The 18,794-nt window shown below is 45.7% G+C and overlaps 1 protein-coding gene across 1 annotated transcript in view; it reads right to left on the bottom strand.

The window, feature by feature from the left end:
- Positions 1–7,047: 7,047 nt before the first annotated feature.
- LOC147710222 (E3 ubiquitin-protein ligase TRIM39-like) overlaps positions 7,048–18,794 on the bottom strand; it is a 279,063-nt gene continuing 267,316 nt past the window's right edge. Inside the window, exons 5-6 of the mRNA XM_086920901.1 lie at positions 9,881–9,930; positions 7,048–7,862 (exon numbers count right to left, since the gene is read on the bottom strand). Of these exons, the coding sequence (XP_086777027.1) occupies positions 7,351–7,862; positions 9,881–9,930 (562 nt within the window). The 3' untranslated portion in view covers positions 7,048–7,350. The remainder of the gene's footprint in view (positions 7,863–9,880; positions 9,931–18,794) is intronic.

Here is an 18,794-nt window from a genome sequence, read left to right as displayed (position 1 = left end):
TTAGACAAAAATGGTCCTAGACATTGATTCAACATAAACAATGTAAAATTATATCAAATATTCATTTTACTTCTGATCACCATCCGATTAAATCCGTTATGGTTGATACAAGTCAAAAAACAACAAACATATTAGCCAGAGGTATTCGTTGATGCAAGAAAACCACACTTGAAACAAAAAACTGTCTCACCAAGGTCCGAGAGACTCGCTTATTTAATATATACTTAGAAACATGACATAATATGCTTCCGCAACGTAAAAAATACAGTTATTTACACAAGGGGTTCACTGTCAAGTGACGTGCACAGAAAAGAGTGATAGTAAGTGCTCGTGTAGGTAGAGCGACCAAGAAGGTCTATTAGAGGATATAGGTTGATATACAGTAAGGTTTTTTTAACAGAGATGAAGGTTCAATCCTTAGTGTAAAACATGAGTGAGCCTGCCCTTGATGTTTTAATCACAAAAAATGTAACTCTTTCTTGCTGGCACGTGATTGATTGATCCTCCGTATTCTAATTGGCACAAGGGAAAGGGACGTTAGAAGAGCAATACAGGTACAGGCTCGGGGGAAAGTTGTCGACATTTCGACCCAAAAACAAACAGGGTGGCTGATTTCCTCAGGGACGGGTCTTCATCAGGGCGGGAAGAGGGTGGGGACTCAATATGCACGAAAACAAAGTAACCCAAAAGTGAGTGGGCACCCTTCACTGGTGTCCCACTTGTGCGAACTCAGTCAGCACCCAATAGCTATGGTACAACTCAAGCTGTTCCAACGTGCTTGTCAGCACCACGATATATTTCACGTGAAGAATCCAAAGGATTGATTTAAGATTTAACTTAATTAACATCAAGAGACCGCGAGCAGTCAGCCTAGCTCCGTCCGAACACGCTACAACTGAAGCCGTGACTCCAGAAAGGAACGCCTATATTACTTGATACCCAGGTCCTATGACTCCAATTGGGTTGCCCCCTGTTAACGCTTTACAGTAAATTTTAGGCAAGAAACTACCTCATTTCCTGAAGAGGAATTTCACAACATGTGATATATAAATGGTCCATACTAAAAGATGTCCATCACTGTCCTGAGCATAAACATATCAAACTCGAAGTTCCTATCAGGTTCCCAGTGCCGATATGATGATAGAAGTAATCCTGAATTGGTCCATCCTGGCCTATGAGAACGGATCGTTTCATAGTAGCGATAATGAAATTGAGGGTAACTCACTATTGGAACAGGCTACACAGATGTAGGCATTATGGTTGTCCTAATTCATACAGTCATTTATATACAGGGAGCATTCCCGCCGTGGCACTGATTAGCAGTGGTACGGCGCCCAGAGCATCTAAAACCAGCCAACAGAAAAGATAGGAAGAGTAGAGGGGAAGGGAGACCCACGCTAATGATGCCAGGTCTAACAGTTCCTAACCGGAGAGGAGGTGACATTACGTTGGCACAGAGACCCGGACCATATGTCTCTCAGGGCTCTCAAACCTCAGTGGTGTCAGAGAGCGGGGGCAGTAGCCCCAGGTGCTTGGCACCCTTTGTCCACTCTCCCTCCTGTCAGGTCAAGTATGACATCCTGACACTGACCCACCATTCCCGGGCCTGTACCCGGCTACTGGACCAGAGACTGTGGTGGGCTTTCCAACACCAGCTCCTCCTCCTCGGGGCTCTGTATCCTCCCACCTGGAGCAGTACCCCCTTCCAGAATTGTCAGGGCACCTGTGGTAGGTGTCCTGCACAATTCACCCACCAGTTCTGGGGTTTTATCCTGCAAATGGGATCCCATCCTAGGGCCTGTACCTTTAGACTGGACAGAGGTCAGGGGGGAGGCTGCCCTCTCCCTGCCCCCCTTCCTGGGGCCCTGCACCTTCCCACCAGGAGCGGTGCTCCTAGAAGACAAACCAGTATGGACACTGATTACAGTTGTCCTTCCCTCCAGGTCAGGCAACACCTGAACCTGGCTTCCCAACCCAGGGACGGAACCCTGAGGCTGAGCAAATGCCTGGCGAACCAGGACTTCTTGGATAGTACATAGACCCTCCCCAGGGTGACACATAACTCATGTGTCATGTGACAGTCTGCCTGGCATAATCTTCAGACTCCTGTCCATCTGACATTACACGAATATACCCAGGACAGAAGTGGTGTCAGCATGGTCACTCTTTGGTGGCTCAGTCCTTCTGGCTGGCCCCTGACCCACTGGTTCTTCCACTGGGGACTCTCTCCCCCTCTCGCCCCTCAATCTGGACTCCTGCACCCTCTACTTAGAAGTGGCACTGCCAAACGCCAGAACTGATGGAGGGCTGCATACAGACACTCCCAGCTCACCTAACACGGAGAAATCCCCCTCAACAGACGGTCCATCAGGACAGATTAGGCCCCCTACCTGGTGTTCCCTTAAGGAATTATCCAGTACTGGAGACTGAGGTTGGGGCTTGGAATACAGCCCAGTCTCACTCCTTCTGCGAGACAGGATGTGAGGCCCTATAACCTCCTCCCTATAAGGGGACCTAACTGGGCTACTCTGAACCACTTCCACCACTCTGGGCTAGAAGACACCTGCACCATTCCTCATAGGGTCACTCCCCCATGCCTCTCCAGACCCTCTTGCATGCACTACAAGGTCTGCCTCCCATGCAAGCTTCCTAGGATCAGAGAACTCACACTCCAACAGGTGTTGACATAGCTCTGGAAATAGGGACTTACAATATGCTCTCCCACAATTGGATCACAAAGCCCCCTACAAGGGTTAACCAAACTATGATTCACCTCCAAATCCAGTGCCTCGCACACGTACTCCACACCACTCTTGAGATTGGCAAGACAGTATCTAACTGTCTTTGTCACTCAACCCACACTTTTCTGGGCGGTCTTCACACTCACATACCAGGACTTTAACCCAGGGAGAACTCCTCTTCCAGCACCTCTCATCTAGCATCAGCAGAGTGTCCCTCCCACCACTAGGACCATGAACCCCTGTGTCAGTTTGCCCATTCTCCTCAGGGACACTGCGCATCACTGGAGCTACCTCATGTCCTTGAACCCCCTGGTGTATGTTAACCCCTCCTTCAAATCAGGTGCCAAATCTCTGGGTGTATGTACTTTTCCCTCCGCACTAGAAAATTCAATTTTGCTGACACCATCTGAGCTGGATTCCACCTCCAACTCAGCAAAGCTCATTTCCTGAGCTTTACAAATTTCTGCTTCGTGGGCTAAGGCTCTTCTGCCCTGATCAATCTTTCTCAGCTCCTCATCACTCTCTCTCAGCCTCTGGTCACAAGCCAGAAACCAGGCATTTTTTTCTGTTTCCTCCTCACTTTTATAGAACTCCTCCTCAGACTCAACTGGTAGTGTTGCCTTCCAGCGGGGTAACTCATACTGAAATAGGAATGCCTCTAGATCCTCCCTGGACCTTCTCTTCACAGGTAGCCCTCTTTCCTGGCAAAACAAACGTAGCTCCTTCATTGTGTAGACAAACATGTGTCAGAAGTAGAGTTCCATTTTGCAACAACTAACCAGAGTCCTAGTATCAAAAATACTCCCAGGAGGACACCAGAAAACAGAAAAATAGTATGTGGTTGCGTTTGGTCTGCACTCACTAGTAGTGTACACCAATCACTGTATATGAGTCACAAATGCAAGTCCGAATCCTCACCGCTGAACACCAATGTTAGAGATGGGGGTCTCTAGTTGGCAATGGTATACACCTTTGACAAAATAGGGACCCTTGCTTCTAAGTCAGGTAAAGGAGATGACACTCCTTAATAACCCCTGCTCACCCGCTTGGTAGCTTGGCACGAGCAGACAGACTTATCTCAGAGGCAGTGTGTTAAGCATTTGTGAACACATACAGTAATACAGGGAAAACACTACAGATGGACACTACACCGTGTTATTAAAAATAAGTATTCTTTATATAGACTTATCACAAGACTACAAACAACAAAAATCCATAATTCTGTAATCACAAGTAATACTTCCAGATAGTAGAAGTAATTCAAAAATAGGTCATTCACTTAATCAGTCTTTAGCATTAGATAACCCCAACTGGAGTTATCACGACGTCTAGGTCAAAGACTTCCCAAAGTACGGTGCCGACCACGAGGTGCGCAGCGTTGGGCCCAAGATCAAAACAGACCCCACAGAACAGTACCTTGGAAAGCAAAACAAAGACAGCTCACGGCGTCTGGGTGATGCGGTGTCGTTGGCGGTTTGCATAGTCGGTTCCCTGCTTCGGCGGGAGATGATGAGTCGGTGTCCTGGATGCTTGCACAGGCAGGGGAGGCATCAGTTCCCGACCCGAGAGGAGGTGACGTTACGATGGCGCCAAAACCACGGTTCCTTACGAGGTCACGGTGTTGATGAGTTCTTGGCCACCTTCGCCGAGGATCGGCTCCGCGATGATGTCGGCTCTGGGGTCGATACAGAACACCAGCAGGCGTCGGTCTACGGATACAAATCGGAGCAGCCCTCATGATTTCGATGCAGATTGCAGAGACGTTCGCTGGCGTTCGTGTTGCAGATTCCTTCTGTAGCAACTGAAACAGGAAGTTCCAGAAGCAAGCAAACATAAGAGGTGAAGTCTTTTGTATCGCTGAGACTTCAGACAGGAGGCAAGCTCAGTTCAAGCCCTTTGAGAAATATTCTACAAGATGATGAAAGTTCTGTAAAAGTTTCTTCTCCTTTCCTCCCTCGGCATTGAAGACACCACTGCAGGCCAACCCAACAACAGCACGCTGGCAGAGGGGCAGTCCAAACTCCTGCAGCTTCCTTTGGTTCTTCTCCTCTGAAAAGGTTTGTCTTGTGTTCCCAGAAGTGATCTAACTTCTTGGGGTCTGGGTCCCCGTATTTATACTCCGAAATACTTTATCCTCTGAAGGCAGAGGGTCTAGAATGTTAAAACCAACTTCACTAAAAGATGCATTTTATCATTCTGAGGACAGGCATACTAAACTCTAATCTCTACCTCGTCTCCCGGGTCAGTTAGAATTAAAAGATGTTATAATCAAAACCTCCAGTTCTGGCCTATGGGAACAGGTAGCCTTGCAATATTGAAAAACGAAATAGGTTGTAATTCACTATCAGGTCATGCCACGAACATCAGGGCATGTCCTACCTTTTACATACAACGTACCCTGCCTGTAGGCCTACTGTAGGGGTGACTGCTATGCAGAGAAGGGAAGGTTTAAGGACTGGCGAGTGGGTACACACTCCTAGTCGACACGACAGTCCCAGACTGCGTACGGGCTCTGCAGTGGCAGGCCAGAGTTAGACTTTCCGGGCTGCTTTGATTGCTGCAAGCCCACCAGCAGCATTTGATTTACAAGCACAGGGCACACCCAGTGCACAATACGAGAGTCTGACAGTAAATCAAATAAGTCAGTCATGGAGTCACTAATCAAAACATCAATTTAACAAAAAGAGCATATGCACTTTAGCACTGATCAGCAGTAGTAAAGTGCCCAGAGTCATAAAAGCAACTAAAACAGGTCAGAGTTCAAGTTCATGGATGACCCTGCAAAAAGGGCCAAGTATAACAACTATATTTTAAAACTAGTTGTTTTGCATACCCACTGTCTAGGCAACCTAGTAGTATGTTAGAATTTAATAATATTATCCAGTCGGATGAGGAGTGGGTATTCTGTATAGGTACCCTAATATAGGCCCAGGTAACATCATAACCCTTCACCTTTATTTTTCCCTACCTTTCACTACATACATAACGGGCTTTAGGATTGACCCTTTACCTAGTTACAGTACTGCTCACAGTACCTGGAGTTTTCCCTGAACAATAGCCTCAAACATTATGCATGAGGATTCTTGGAAACTCAGCTGGACCTACATCTCCTGCATAATAACTATGTACAAGGTTCATCCCAGACCTCATCCACAGTACGAGAATGGCACAGCAAGGTAGAACCCCTGGGGAGACCTCTGGGTATAAATACATCACATCTTGCTGGGATAGAGAGAGATCAGGACTTCCCTGCCGACAGACTGACGCGAGACGCTGAGGTTCCTGCATGCAGATACTCCAGCTCGCATTGGAATGAACATCCCATGCTGTCCAGCTCGAGACTAAGACGGGGTCCCACAGTCTCAGACTTCAGGTAATGGGGTTAACTTTATCCTAACAGTATTCTTGGCTTTACACCTTCTGACATGCTAGGTACACTTAGGTACATCTAGTTCGGGTTGCATCGCACCAGTACGCATTTTACTGTCAAGTATTTTATATACTTGCCTGTATTCATGGTTTTGTCAAAATGGTAGAAATCTACATTTCTTTTACAATTCTGGTGCGTCCTGAGGGATCAGGGTTGTCATGTTCGATAGTTGCCAAAAACTATTCTTTCCTTGGTAAAAAGAGTTTCTAGTGGCACTGTGAGCCAGCTGGTACACAGGCTAACATCCGCAGTGGGGGTGTCTGGAATGAGTCTGGACACAAGGCATATACAGTGTATGTTGACTAAACGTGCAGATCCTATGTAGGTTTTAAAGGAGCTAGAAGAGAGTTCTTGATAGAGAGAGATCAGAGTGTTCTCTAGTGGCTGTTTCCACTCATGTTAAAGTAGCGCAGAGGATTAAGGTTCCTGCTGCAAATAACATGTCCTTGTGTGTTCAGAGGTTTTCAGGCAACAATAAAAAGATGTAAAGTTAACCTTGGCAAATAATGTGTCTGTGGGAGAGAGATCAGAGTATGTTCTAGTGGCTGTTTCCACTCATTCTAAATTAGTAGTGCAGAGGATTAAGATGTACGTCTGTTGCAAAGAACATGTCCTTGTGTGTTCAGAGGTTTTCAGGCGAGAATAAAAATGTAAAGGTAACATTAGCGATTTTTGTTGTAAAGATGCATATGCCACCAACATGCATCTCACCAACACATACCTTATAACACCACACCACACCATGCCACTGCCCCACGTCACTGCACTAGACACCAGGTTTGCAGTACGGAGCACAGCAGCCACACTGCTCTACAACATACCTTAGAAACATTGCTCTGGCTAAAGACTTATAAGGACCCAAAGGCGAGACCTATTGGATATGCCAGTGCTCGTTTAATTGTGCTGAGACTTTATCATGTTACAATGTGTTCTTGGTGCATGATTCACACGGGAAACATGGTCTGCCCTTGTTTTTAAAATGTACAGGGAAAAGAGATACATAGTTTCAGGTGATGCTTCTGGTTGTCATGGAAACAGGTGAGGGTCATTGTGAAGAAGGTTCTTGGAATGTTGGAGTTTAAACCGTGGGTGGCAGTTGAGGAGGGAGGGGGGCTCTCTCCAGCCTCCGCTCTGCTCCTTCTCTGTAGGGGGGTGGGAGTCTGAAGCTCCCTGCAGCTCTCACACCAGCCTCAGATCTGCTCCTACCCAGAGATGGAAGATCGGGAAGAGCCTCTCTGTGAAGGGAGCCTGCAGGAAGGAGTAGAGAAGCTCCCAGGTGTCAGCATTGTACAGGGACAGCCGCCCCCCCTCATAGTCCAGATACACCCCCAGCTTCAGGGGCTTCTCACGAGGGGACAGAGGGATCACAGGGGAGGTGAAAGCCACATACTTACCCCCCCACCCCTGCACAGCCCAGACTCCCCCCTCAGATGACCATGTGATCCCTCCCTTCCTGTCCACAGACTCTGCTGCGACCCCCACATTCCACGCTCCCCCCTCCTGCAGCGGCTGCACCTCCCAGTAATGTCTGCCAGAGGTGAACCCGTTGCTCCCCAGCACACAGGGGTAGTAGGTGAATCTCTTGAGGGTGTCCGGCATGGGCTGTGCTGTGTCCGTCCATCTTATTCGTCTCCGCCCCTCAGACAGGCGGAGCCAACGATGAGCCGTGTCAGGATCCAGAGTCACCATCACTGCAGAGAAGAGATTCACAATTAGAGATTTAATGACACAAAGAAAGGCTGTAATTACTGCTTCTGTTTTACATATAATTAATTTACAGAACATCTGGAAGGAGCATGCGACGCTAGAGAGCGCAGCACTAGACTGCTCACTACACTAAAGCGCACAGCACATGCTGGGTTTGTTATGGCGAGTTTTTCCTTTCCTCCCAGATTCTACTCGTAAAACCCTCATTCAGGCAATGGTAGTAAGCCGCTTAGACTATTTCAACGCTCGCCTGGTCTCAGCCAATGAGTCCTCGCTTAGCAGATTGCAGGTGGTTCAGAACACCGCATCGCGCCTTGTCTCAAATGCCCCCCAGAAAACTGCCTCCCTTCCTCTCCTTCAACAGCTTCATTGGCTTCCAGTGTGCAAGCGGGTTAAATTCCAAATCTGCTGCACCGTCCACAAGGCCTTGTATAACAATGGCCCCCTCTACATCGCCAAGAAAAATAATCATTATGTCCCTTCTACAACCCTCCGGTCAAGAACCAAATCGCTTCTCTTGGTCCCACGGATCAGCAAATCAAGGTTAGGTGGGAAAACCTTTTGCTACCTCGCTCCCCTTTATCGGAATCAACTCCCCATTTACCTGCGACAATGTCCTGACTATCTCCGATTTAGAAAGCTTCTTAAGACTGCTCTGTTCTGATAATGCTAGTCAGCCTGTCCAGCAGCACGGTTCAAAGCGCAGAGATACCCCTTTGGGGGTGATTTAGGCGCTATATAAAACCCATAAATAAATAAACTAATTAATGTCAGGTGTGAAATTACCGGATCTGAATTTCAGATAAACTTAGCATGAATGTCTAAGGGGAAGATTGATTTAAACAAAGGAAATGCTGCAGCACATATACAGAATGGAGATTAGTAGAAATGTAGAAAAATCTTGAAAATACAAACTTTAGGGACAAATCAAGTAACTGTACCCTGGCGTGAGTGCACGTTACATTAAATACCATACCATACTACACCATATCACCATCCCATTCTATCCATTACCACCATACAAAACCATCCCATACCACTATACCATATTATACAATGATCTCACCCTATAGTACACCCACCATACCATCATAACATTCCATTCCATTCCATACCAGTCCACACCATCCCATACAATCCAATCCCATCCCACCATAACATCCCATAACATCCCATACATACCATACCATTCCGTAGCACACCACACCATAACATACCACACCACACCACACCAAAGCCCATCACACCACACCATGCCAGGGTATACCATACCACACCACCCCATACCATAGCCCACCAGACCACAGCATACCATAGTACACAACACCATACATGCCATACCAGTCCACACCATCCAATCCCATCCAACCCCATCCCACCATAACATCCCATAACATACCATACATACCATACCATTCCGTAGCACACCACACTATAACATAATGCCATCCCATGCCATGCATTACCACCATACCAAACCATCCCATACCACTATACCATATTATACCATGATCTCACCCAATAGTACACCCACCATACCATCATAACATTCCATACCATTCCACACCATCCTATCTGATCCCATCCCACCATAACATCCCATAACATACCATTTCGTAGCACACCACACCATACCATTACACACAACACTATACCGCACCATACCATAGCCCACAACACCATACCATAGCACACCACACCATTTCGTAGCACACCACACCATACCATCCCACGCCATACCATAGCACACAACACTATACCACACCATACCATAGCACACCATACCAAAGCACACCACATCATACCATTGCCCACACCATACCATATCCCACCATACCATAGTATGCCGCACCATACCATATCACACCAAACCATACCATAGCCCACCATCCCATACCATATCATACGATACAATACCATACCATACCACACCACAAAATACCATATCATATCATTTTCATGAACTGTAATATTTAGAGCTAATCATCGCAATGATATTTACCTTTATAACTCTTCACCGCCTCTGGGCTCTGAATCTTCACATTATTATACCTGTAGTAACACATACATGATCTCTGTATTAAAGAGCAATAACAGCTACAGGAACAAAGGATGAACATCACATAAGACCTGTATTTTAAATAAGATTCAGTATTAATAGCAGCACCTGCGGACCAGAGCTCAGTGTGAGTTACTGTTCATACGCTACTGTCAAAGCTCTAACGATACCCAAAAGTACCTTCAATATCTTCTGATAGGAAGTGGGTGTTCTAAGCCAAATAGCTCAGTGAGACCAGTGCGCTTCTTGTGAGGCCACGGAGTGCCTCAGCGTGGGACTTCTAGGAGCGTCCGTTGGATCAGTGAAAGGGGGGCTGACTAACAGGTTGCATCTGCTCCTGGTGGAGTCTTGTGTATATACTTACAAATTCACAGAAACGTTTTTTTATAAATGAAATAAATGAAACCGTAGGTTTAAGGCACGTTATAGTTAGTTGGACATTTCATTCATACAAAAAAATAGAAATTCCGGTGTTATAGTTAGTTCAGCTAACTATACCTCGCACCCCCGCAATGCACTTCTGATGACATCACATATTACATCATTCATGACATGGTCAGTGACATCACTGATGACACCACTGATGACATATCAAATGATATCACTGATTATATCAACGTGAAAAGCTGATACATCTCCTCACACCCTAATGTAACCTTTCATACACACACTCTAAAATATACACTACCATTTTCGAAACCCTACACACACCAATACCAGTCACTACATACACACTGACTGATTTACAGGTCTACACACACACATCCAGTCATTCACCCATACAGTCACTCATACATGCAGTCACTCATTAATACAACACTATGATACGCACTCATACAGCTACACAGACGCTCACACACCACCACTCATCCAGAGTTACTCACACATCTAGTCAGTCATGCAAAGAATCAATCACACTCCCATTTACTCACCTTAAATTAAATACACACCAACTCACATATTCCTACAGAAACTAATCCATACTTACTCTCTTCTACAATCACTCATACAATAACACATTCATCCATAAACCCACTGTCACAATCACTTACTCTAACATATACTTATTAGCAGGCTGTCCTGACGTTGTCCGGGTATGAATTGCTGCCGGCCAGTAGTGTATTGTTTTGTAGGATTTCGTTTTGATAGCATTTCTTATCTGTGACAGGCCTGTGAAACGCTACGGTTATTTTTATGGTTCAGGGCTAGGTTTGGGTTCTGGGGTACAGGGTATATTTATAGGGTTAAGATGGGTTAGTGTTTAAGGGTGTTGGGGTATTTTAAGGAGTAAGGGTGGGTTATGATTATGGGGTGCAGGGGTATTTAAAGGGAGCAGGGTGGACACCCGGAGCTGGAATGTACAGGACCTGGGAAGAAAAAACAATGAAATATTGGGCACAACGCTCGCTTTTTTTTTCCATAATCCCGCACCCCGCACACGCCCACGCCCCCAGCACACGCCCACAGCACACAATATGAGACATGGCATGAAGGGCAGAACGTACCACACACCCCCAGGGTTTGTCACGCTCCCAGCACAACGCAGACACGCCCACAAGGGACTACTTTGTTGGCACGGTTCTTTTACCTTTTAAATGTATATGGTGTGCGTCTGCATAGCCTATGTGCTTCTGCTGTAACTGCCCTTTCCAACGCTGTATTGGGTGTTGTGATTGGTGCTGTGGTTCCTGAGATTACCCGCCTCAAAGGTTTGGGCTCTCTCTTTATTATATTAGCATGGATTTAAATACACCATTACTGAAATATACTGTTGAGGTTCCGTGACGATTTGAACCCGTGTTTTCAATATTGTCGGAAATACGTAATATTGGTATCAGCGAACCGCAAATGATCCATTTAGCATATCCTGGTGTTTTCACTGTGCTACGAGCAAGAGTACTCCTGTTACAAACACATTTCTGATCTACCCATGGCATCCATCTTAGATCATGGCAGCCATTTTGTATTTCTTGCCCTCACATACGCAATAACCTCTGATCACTTCATTTCAATTAAGGACACGTAGGTTTAGCCGGCGATTCACCTCTTTAGTGACACGTACACCTTGGAACAGAACACGCTGTAGCTGCATGACTCGACAAAGGCTGCCTCCTCTGCCCGAGGCCAGCCCTACTGAACTGGTTCTCGTGTCCATTGTCCCGATCATGATTAGGCGGCCGAAGCCGGTAGCCTTGCCCATTTACAACCCACAAACATCCCTTATCCCACTTTCCTATCTTCCACACCTGGCTCCGTTCCTTTTCTTTCCAAATCTTTATTAGGGGGAGGTAACGAAATTTACGATGAGGCGGTCCGGCTCTTGAATGCAATATTGACAAGGGATTGTGATGAACTAGTGGGAACCCCTCTTCGTAATGTTTGGCATCAGATATTATCGACGGTTCCTGTGTAACGCCAAATATTTATTGTTTAGGACACAAAGGTTTGGGAATGTACTAACATGTAAAGAATTCGCCTCAAGCTCAAATTTTAGTATATAAGGAGCAACCCTCTATGTACAAATCGAACAGGCTCCTAGACACTGCCCATGCGTGGTTTCTGTGACTTCTGTGTCCCTGCAGTAATAAACCTTTGGTCTTTGACGCCACCATCGAGAAGCCCGTGTTTCTGTTTATTTGTGCACCAAGGCAGGTGGAACTCCGGGGTCTTCGGGTGTTGTTCCCTGACACCTCTGGACGGAACCAAAAAGTCCAGAACTCCAATTGGCGCCCCACGTGGGGCGACGTCATTCGGTACCGGTCCAAAAGCCTGAAGAGTTCGAGAAGCTTCGTGTGAAGATTCCTGAGGGAGGCGCCCCACTTCATCGATCCCGGCATATCGCAAAAGTGGCCCGAAGTTCTCTTCCACGAGGGTTCCCGTTCAGGACGGCTGCAGTGGGCCGTTGCCTTGACCGTCGCCCTGTCTTGGACCCGAGGTGCAGTCCTTAGTACGGCGAAACGTGACGGGTTTCTCCTTGGTGACGTCTTCAGTACCTCAGTTAAGTATTTAGTGGTTGCTAGTTGGTTACTTCGTGAGGGTTGTTAAAATCCTTTTTGGTTCTTGGTTTGGTTTGGTTTCGTAAGATTATCTCTGGTTGTTCTGGTTACGATAATCTATTTGGTTTAGTTTGGGTATTGATAGATCAGTTCGCTTTTGGTAGGCCTAAGTTCTTGGTTCAGGTGCACATATCTGTTTCTTGTTTTGTCTGTTTTGTGTTCCGGATTGCAAAATGGTAAGTCGGAGAAATTGTATGTTGTCGTGTTTTGGTTGCAACAGTGATTCACGATTGGAGGACTCATGTCTGGTTCCTCCGATTGGGACTCCCTTATACGATCTGTACTGTAAACATGGTGTGGGTCCTATATCTTATAATGAGGTGTGGGTCCGCTATACGAAAAAGGATGGTGTCCTTAGTTGGCCACTGCATGGTAGTTTTGAACCCGAAATCCTTGATAATTTAGAAGCAAAATTGTTTAGGAAGAAAGCCCGGCCGGCAATGTTTGATTCTTTCCGTTACTGGCGAAAAGAATCTAAACAGAGAGAGATTAAAAGATTGAAGAAAGAACAGAAAGAGCAAGAAGAATTGACTTTAGAACAAACGGCTAAACAGCTGCAAGTTAACGAGTCTGAGAAGGCCATAGAGGTGGCCATTAGAGAGCATAATTTAGCGATAGACAAGTGCTATCCTGCCTTGCCATCGAAAACAGCTAAGATACTGGAGGACCCCGAAAACGATCCTCTGTTGTCTTATCTGTTAAGGTCACCTCCACCGTATGCACAAGGTGCTACGGCTCCACCTGTACCGAATGTTCAATTGCCGGTTGCTGGACAACCTGGTATTCCTGCTCCTGCCCCTCAGAATCAAGCTCCTGTACCTCCTGTGGTCAATGTGAATGTTCCTACGGTACCTCCTCTTCCTGGATTGCCGACTTCTATACCTGTATCTGTATCGCTTACACCTACTGTTCCACAAACTATCTTCCTCGATACTCCTACTGTTCCGTTATCTGTTCCTACTTCTACTGTGTTCTCTGCGTCTGCTAGTATGTTGACTCCACTTTCTGTTCGTCGAAGAATCACTGATTCTGTCTCTAGCATCCTATCCCCTCTCTATAAAACTTTAATCAAGACTCCTACTTCTGACTCTGTACAAAGACGTAGTCAGCTTCCGAGTACTGAGGAACGGGGAATTTTAGATTCCACGGCTCTCAGATGGATTTCGAAGAGTAGGAGATATAGCACGAGAGATGTACTAGATACATTTATGCAATGGAATGAACCAACGCAACGGTATGTCTTTGACGAGATGTGCTCGCTGTTACGTGAGGAGATAGAAGAAGATGATGTTGAATCGAATTTAGAAGATTTAATTAAGGTTCAGAAAGAGTTTGCTGCGGGAATGATAGTAGGTCAAAATATAAAAGAAGCGATGGAGCTGATTTTAAGTTATAGAAATGACCCATCACTTCGTTCACCAAGAGACTTAGAGAAAGGTAGTACGAAGCAGACTCGCCAATATCCAATGAGGGAGGTTCCTCCAATTTGGCGTGATGCTGTGCAAGCTGATTTGGCGAATGGTATTCTTGCCGCTCCGGCCCAATTCCAAAGAGTGTGGATACACATTCCATGGAAACGAGCCGAAGTGCTAGCAGTGAAGCAGGCCTTGCCAGACCCGCGTAAGAATCCTGCCGGATACTATAAAGAATTAACACAGACAGTTGAGGCTTGTGTAATGAATCTGGCGGACATTGATATGTTATTTGGTAATGTAGTTCCGCAACCAATTTGGGCTAAAATTCGTAAAGAAAATCATCCAGTTGCCCTAGGTGGTGATTGGGCAGCTATCATTGCAGCGGATGGTCAGCAAACAGGTGGTTCCAAACCCGAACCTCTAATTGCTAATCTTCCAGGTAGAATAATCGACTTAATGAAGACTCTGATGCCCGCATTGCGTGTTAATTGGGACAAGTTGTCCGCATGCAGGCAAAAGAAAGACGAAAGTGTCTCCGACTTTTTCACGAGGTTCGAAGAGACTTTTGTAGAACATAGTGGTCAGGATATGAGCACAGAAGGAGGACAGAGACTGTTTGTCGATAAGTTCGTACATAATTTGTTACCCGAGCTATGCAACAAATTAAAAGATTCCGAGAGTGCGTGGGCTGTTTCTACAACTGCGCAAATACTTGCAACTGCGCAGTATTATGAAAATAGGGATAAAGAGGAGAAAGAAAAATCAGATAAGAAAACGAAAGACTTAAAGACTAAAGTTCTCTTGCAACAGGCGTATCCGCCTCGTACGAGTCAGACTAATACGCAACAGGGCTCGTATCAAAGAACAGATTATAGTTCACCTAGGCCTCAATATCAGTGGAATCAGTGTGCGTATTGTAAGAAAGAAGGTCATTACAAAAATGAGTGTCCAGTCTTAGCGCAAAATAACGCAGCAGCAGCTCAAAGAGGTCGTGGTGGTTTTGTGCAAAATTCTAGAGGTCGAGGGCGAGGTGCTGTGTGATCGCCCTTCCAATCACTTTGATCAACGAAATGGACAGTCTGCCCAACAAAATAGATCTCAACAGTATCTTGTCGAAGACTATTGTGAAGTGGATGAGGGATTTCAGCAACATGGGTACTAGGACAGCCATGGACAGAGAGAGGGAGTAGTATCAGTTCCAGTGGATCAGAGTGGGCCTTATGTCGCAGTAGCAACATCAGGTGTAGTCGAACCGTTTCTGTTGGATACTGGTGCCGCAAAAAGTTCTATCATTCATGCGAAACTCCCTGGCGCACCTTTGTCCGGCTCAACAAATGTTTCTGTAGGTTTTTCAGGCGCCCCTGTTTACAACCCCATATCTGGTCCTTTGTCTATTTCTGTTGGACCGTGTCAATTGAAAGCACCCCTAATTTTGACGACAGGTTGTAATGAAAATCTGCTTGGTTTAGACTTGTTAAAACGCCTATATGCGACATTGTACTGTTCTCCGGAAGGAGTACAGCTTACATTGGGCAAAAGAATCACCTCTCCGATGTACTTGTCAATGGATGCACTCCCGCCAGAGCTGCGTTCACTCCCTGATACTCTTTGGGCGACTGGTCCTAACGATGTAGGCCTTTTGGAAATACCACCATACGTAGTCACTTTGAAAGCAAATGTAAAATTTCCAAGAATTCCTCAATACAAAATATCTAGTGAAGGTGAACGTGCACTTTTATTGATTGTACAAGATTTGATTAAAAAAGGTGTGGTTGAAGAAACTAGAGGAAATGTTTGTAACAGTCCTGTATTACCGATTTTGAAACGAACTGAGCCTACAAAACCTCCAGTGTATAGGTTTGTCATTGACCTCAGAGAAGTTAATAAGATTGTGGTCCCGCAGTTTCCTGTAGTTCCAGACATTACTGCCTTGTTGACATTGATTCCTGCTACAGCCACATGGTTTTCAGTCATCGACTTGAAGAATGCCTTTTTCAGCATTCCGATAGCCGAGGAAAGCAGAGATATTTTCGGCTTCTGTCTAGGAGGTCGAAGTTTCAGGTTTAAACGCGCTCCACAAGGCTATTGTGAGAGCCCATCCATTTACAGTCAGGCATTAAAAAGTCAGTTAGATTCCTTTGTCCTTCCTCCAGGCTCTGCTCTAGTGCAGTATGTAGACGATCTTTTAGTGGCTGCCGATGACAAGGAAACTTGCAAAGCAGCTACAATTTCGTTATTGCATCATTTGTCCAATTTGAATCATAAAGTATCACCTTCGAAAATGCAATACTGCTGCCAAGAAGTGACCTACCTAGGTCATCTCTTGTCAAAGGAGGGAAGGAAGTTGACCCCAGAAAGAATAAAAGCAATTACGCAGATGAGTGTTCCTCGCACGCAGAGAGAAGTACGTGCCTTTTTAGGTATTACCTCTTACTGTAGGCAGTGGATCCCAAATTTTTCTCTTTTAGCAAAACCGTTGGTAGCTTTGACTGGGAAAAATGTTCCGAGTCCGGTGCCATGGTCTGATGAATGTCAAGAGAGTTTTTCTGAGTTACGAAAAGCATTGTGTTCAGCTCCTGTATTAGGTACACCTGATTACAGCAAGCCATTCACGCTCTACGTTCACGAGAGAGAAGGTTGCGCGTTGAGTGTTCTGACACAGACATTTGGTGATAAACAACGCCCTTGTGCGTATTTTTCATCAACATTAGATCCGGTAGCCAGAGCGTTACCTAGTTGTTTGAGAGCTACAGCAGCAGCTGTGGCTTCCATTCGACAATCTGCTGGTTTGGTGATGAACAACATGCTAGTGGTTATGGTTCCTCATGCTGTGGATACACTCATGAATCGAACCAAGACACAACACCTTACCAGTGCGAGATTATCTGGTTACGAGCTGACATTATTAGCAAGTCATATTCAGATCAAAAGATGTAATGTATTGAATCCAGCAACGCTGTTGCCGGCTAATCAAGAGTCGAGTGATTCCGAGCCCCATGATTGTTGTTTTAGAACGGAGGAAGAGACAAAAGGACGAATTGATTTAAAAGACACTCCATTGTCAGATCCAGATGGCACGCTGTATGTGGATGGGTCATGTTTTAAATTGGAGAATGGTGATGTGACTGCTGCCTACGCAGTGACAACTTTGAAGACGATTGTGGAGACTGCAAGAGTGAGTCAGAATTCTGCCCAAGCTGCAGAATTAATAGCTCTAACAAGAGCGTGTGTTTTAGCCGAGGGAAAGAGAGTGAATGTGTTCACAGATAGTCAGTACGCATTTGGTGTGGCCCATAGTTTTGGCCGTTTGTGGAAAGAAAGAGGTTTCATTACGTCCCATGGGACTAAGATTCAACATGGTCAACTAGTTAACGACTTGTTGGAATCTCTAACCTTGTCGACTGAAGTTGCAATTGTGAAATGCAGTGCTCATAAAGCAATCACGGATGATGTTGGTCGTGGGAATGCTTTTGCTGATGAAACTGCTAAACAGACAGCTAGAGATATGATGAGTAGAATGTATGTTGCTACGTCTGCAAGATGGATTGCCGAGTCTGGGATGTGTGAGGATACAGTGGAAAGTGTGAAAGAGATTCAGAAAGAGGCAACTGAGGAGGAAAAACGTGTATGGAGAGAAAGTACAGGCAAGTTGGATTCGAGTGGGTGTTTGATTGATTTGTCAGAACAACAGCGCTGGATGTTGCCTGATGCGTATGTGCTTGCAGTGGTGACGATGGCGCATGGAGTAGCACATATAAGTTCTAAAGGAATCTGTAAGATGTTGGCTCCAGTCTGGAAGAATGATGGGATCAGTAAATGTGCAGAAAGAGTGGTGAAAAATTGTATGGTATGCCTGATGCATAATCCTGCCAAGGGAACTCCAACTCCTGCTGGTCACTTCGCTCCTCCTTCTTGCCCCTTTGAAGTGATTCAGTTAGACTTCATTCACATGGATCGATGTAATAATTTGAAATACGTCCTGGTGGTAGTCTGTGCTTTTTCCAGATGGATCGAAGCATATCCACTAAAGGACAATACTGCCCTATCAGCTGCCAAAATTCTTCTCAAAGAATATTTCCCTAGGTTCGGAATGCCACGGATTGTATGGTCAGATAACGGAAGTGAGTTCATAGGGAAAGTTATGCAGAGTGTGTGTGCCGGTTTGGGCATCAAACAGAAGTTCCACAGTGCAAACCATCCCCAGTCTGCTGGTTTAGTTGAGGGTTACAATGGCACCCTCAAATTAAAGCTAGCTAAAATACAGGCATCCACGGGTTTATCCTGGCCAGACGCACTACCCTTGGCTTTGTTATCAACGAGAGCAACTGTACATTCTAGAGTAGGGCTTAGTCCCTACGAAATTGTCTTTGGCCGCCCGGCAAATAT

Source organism: Lissotriton vulgaris, chromosome 5 (assembly GCF_964263255.1).
Source record: "Lissotriton vulgaris chromosome 5, aLisVul1.2, whole genome shotgun sequence".
NCBI lineage: Eukaryota > Metazoa > Chordata > Amphibia > Caudata > Salamandridae > Lissotriton > Lissotriton vulgaris.
Note: the sequence above shows the minus strand (reverse complement) of the source record. Positions and strands in the feature narration are given on the sequence as shown.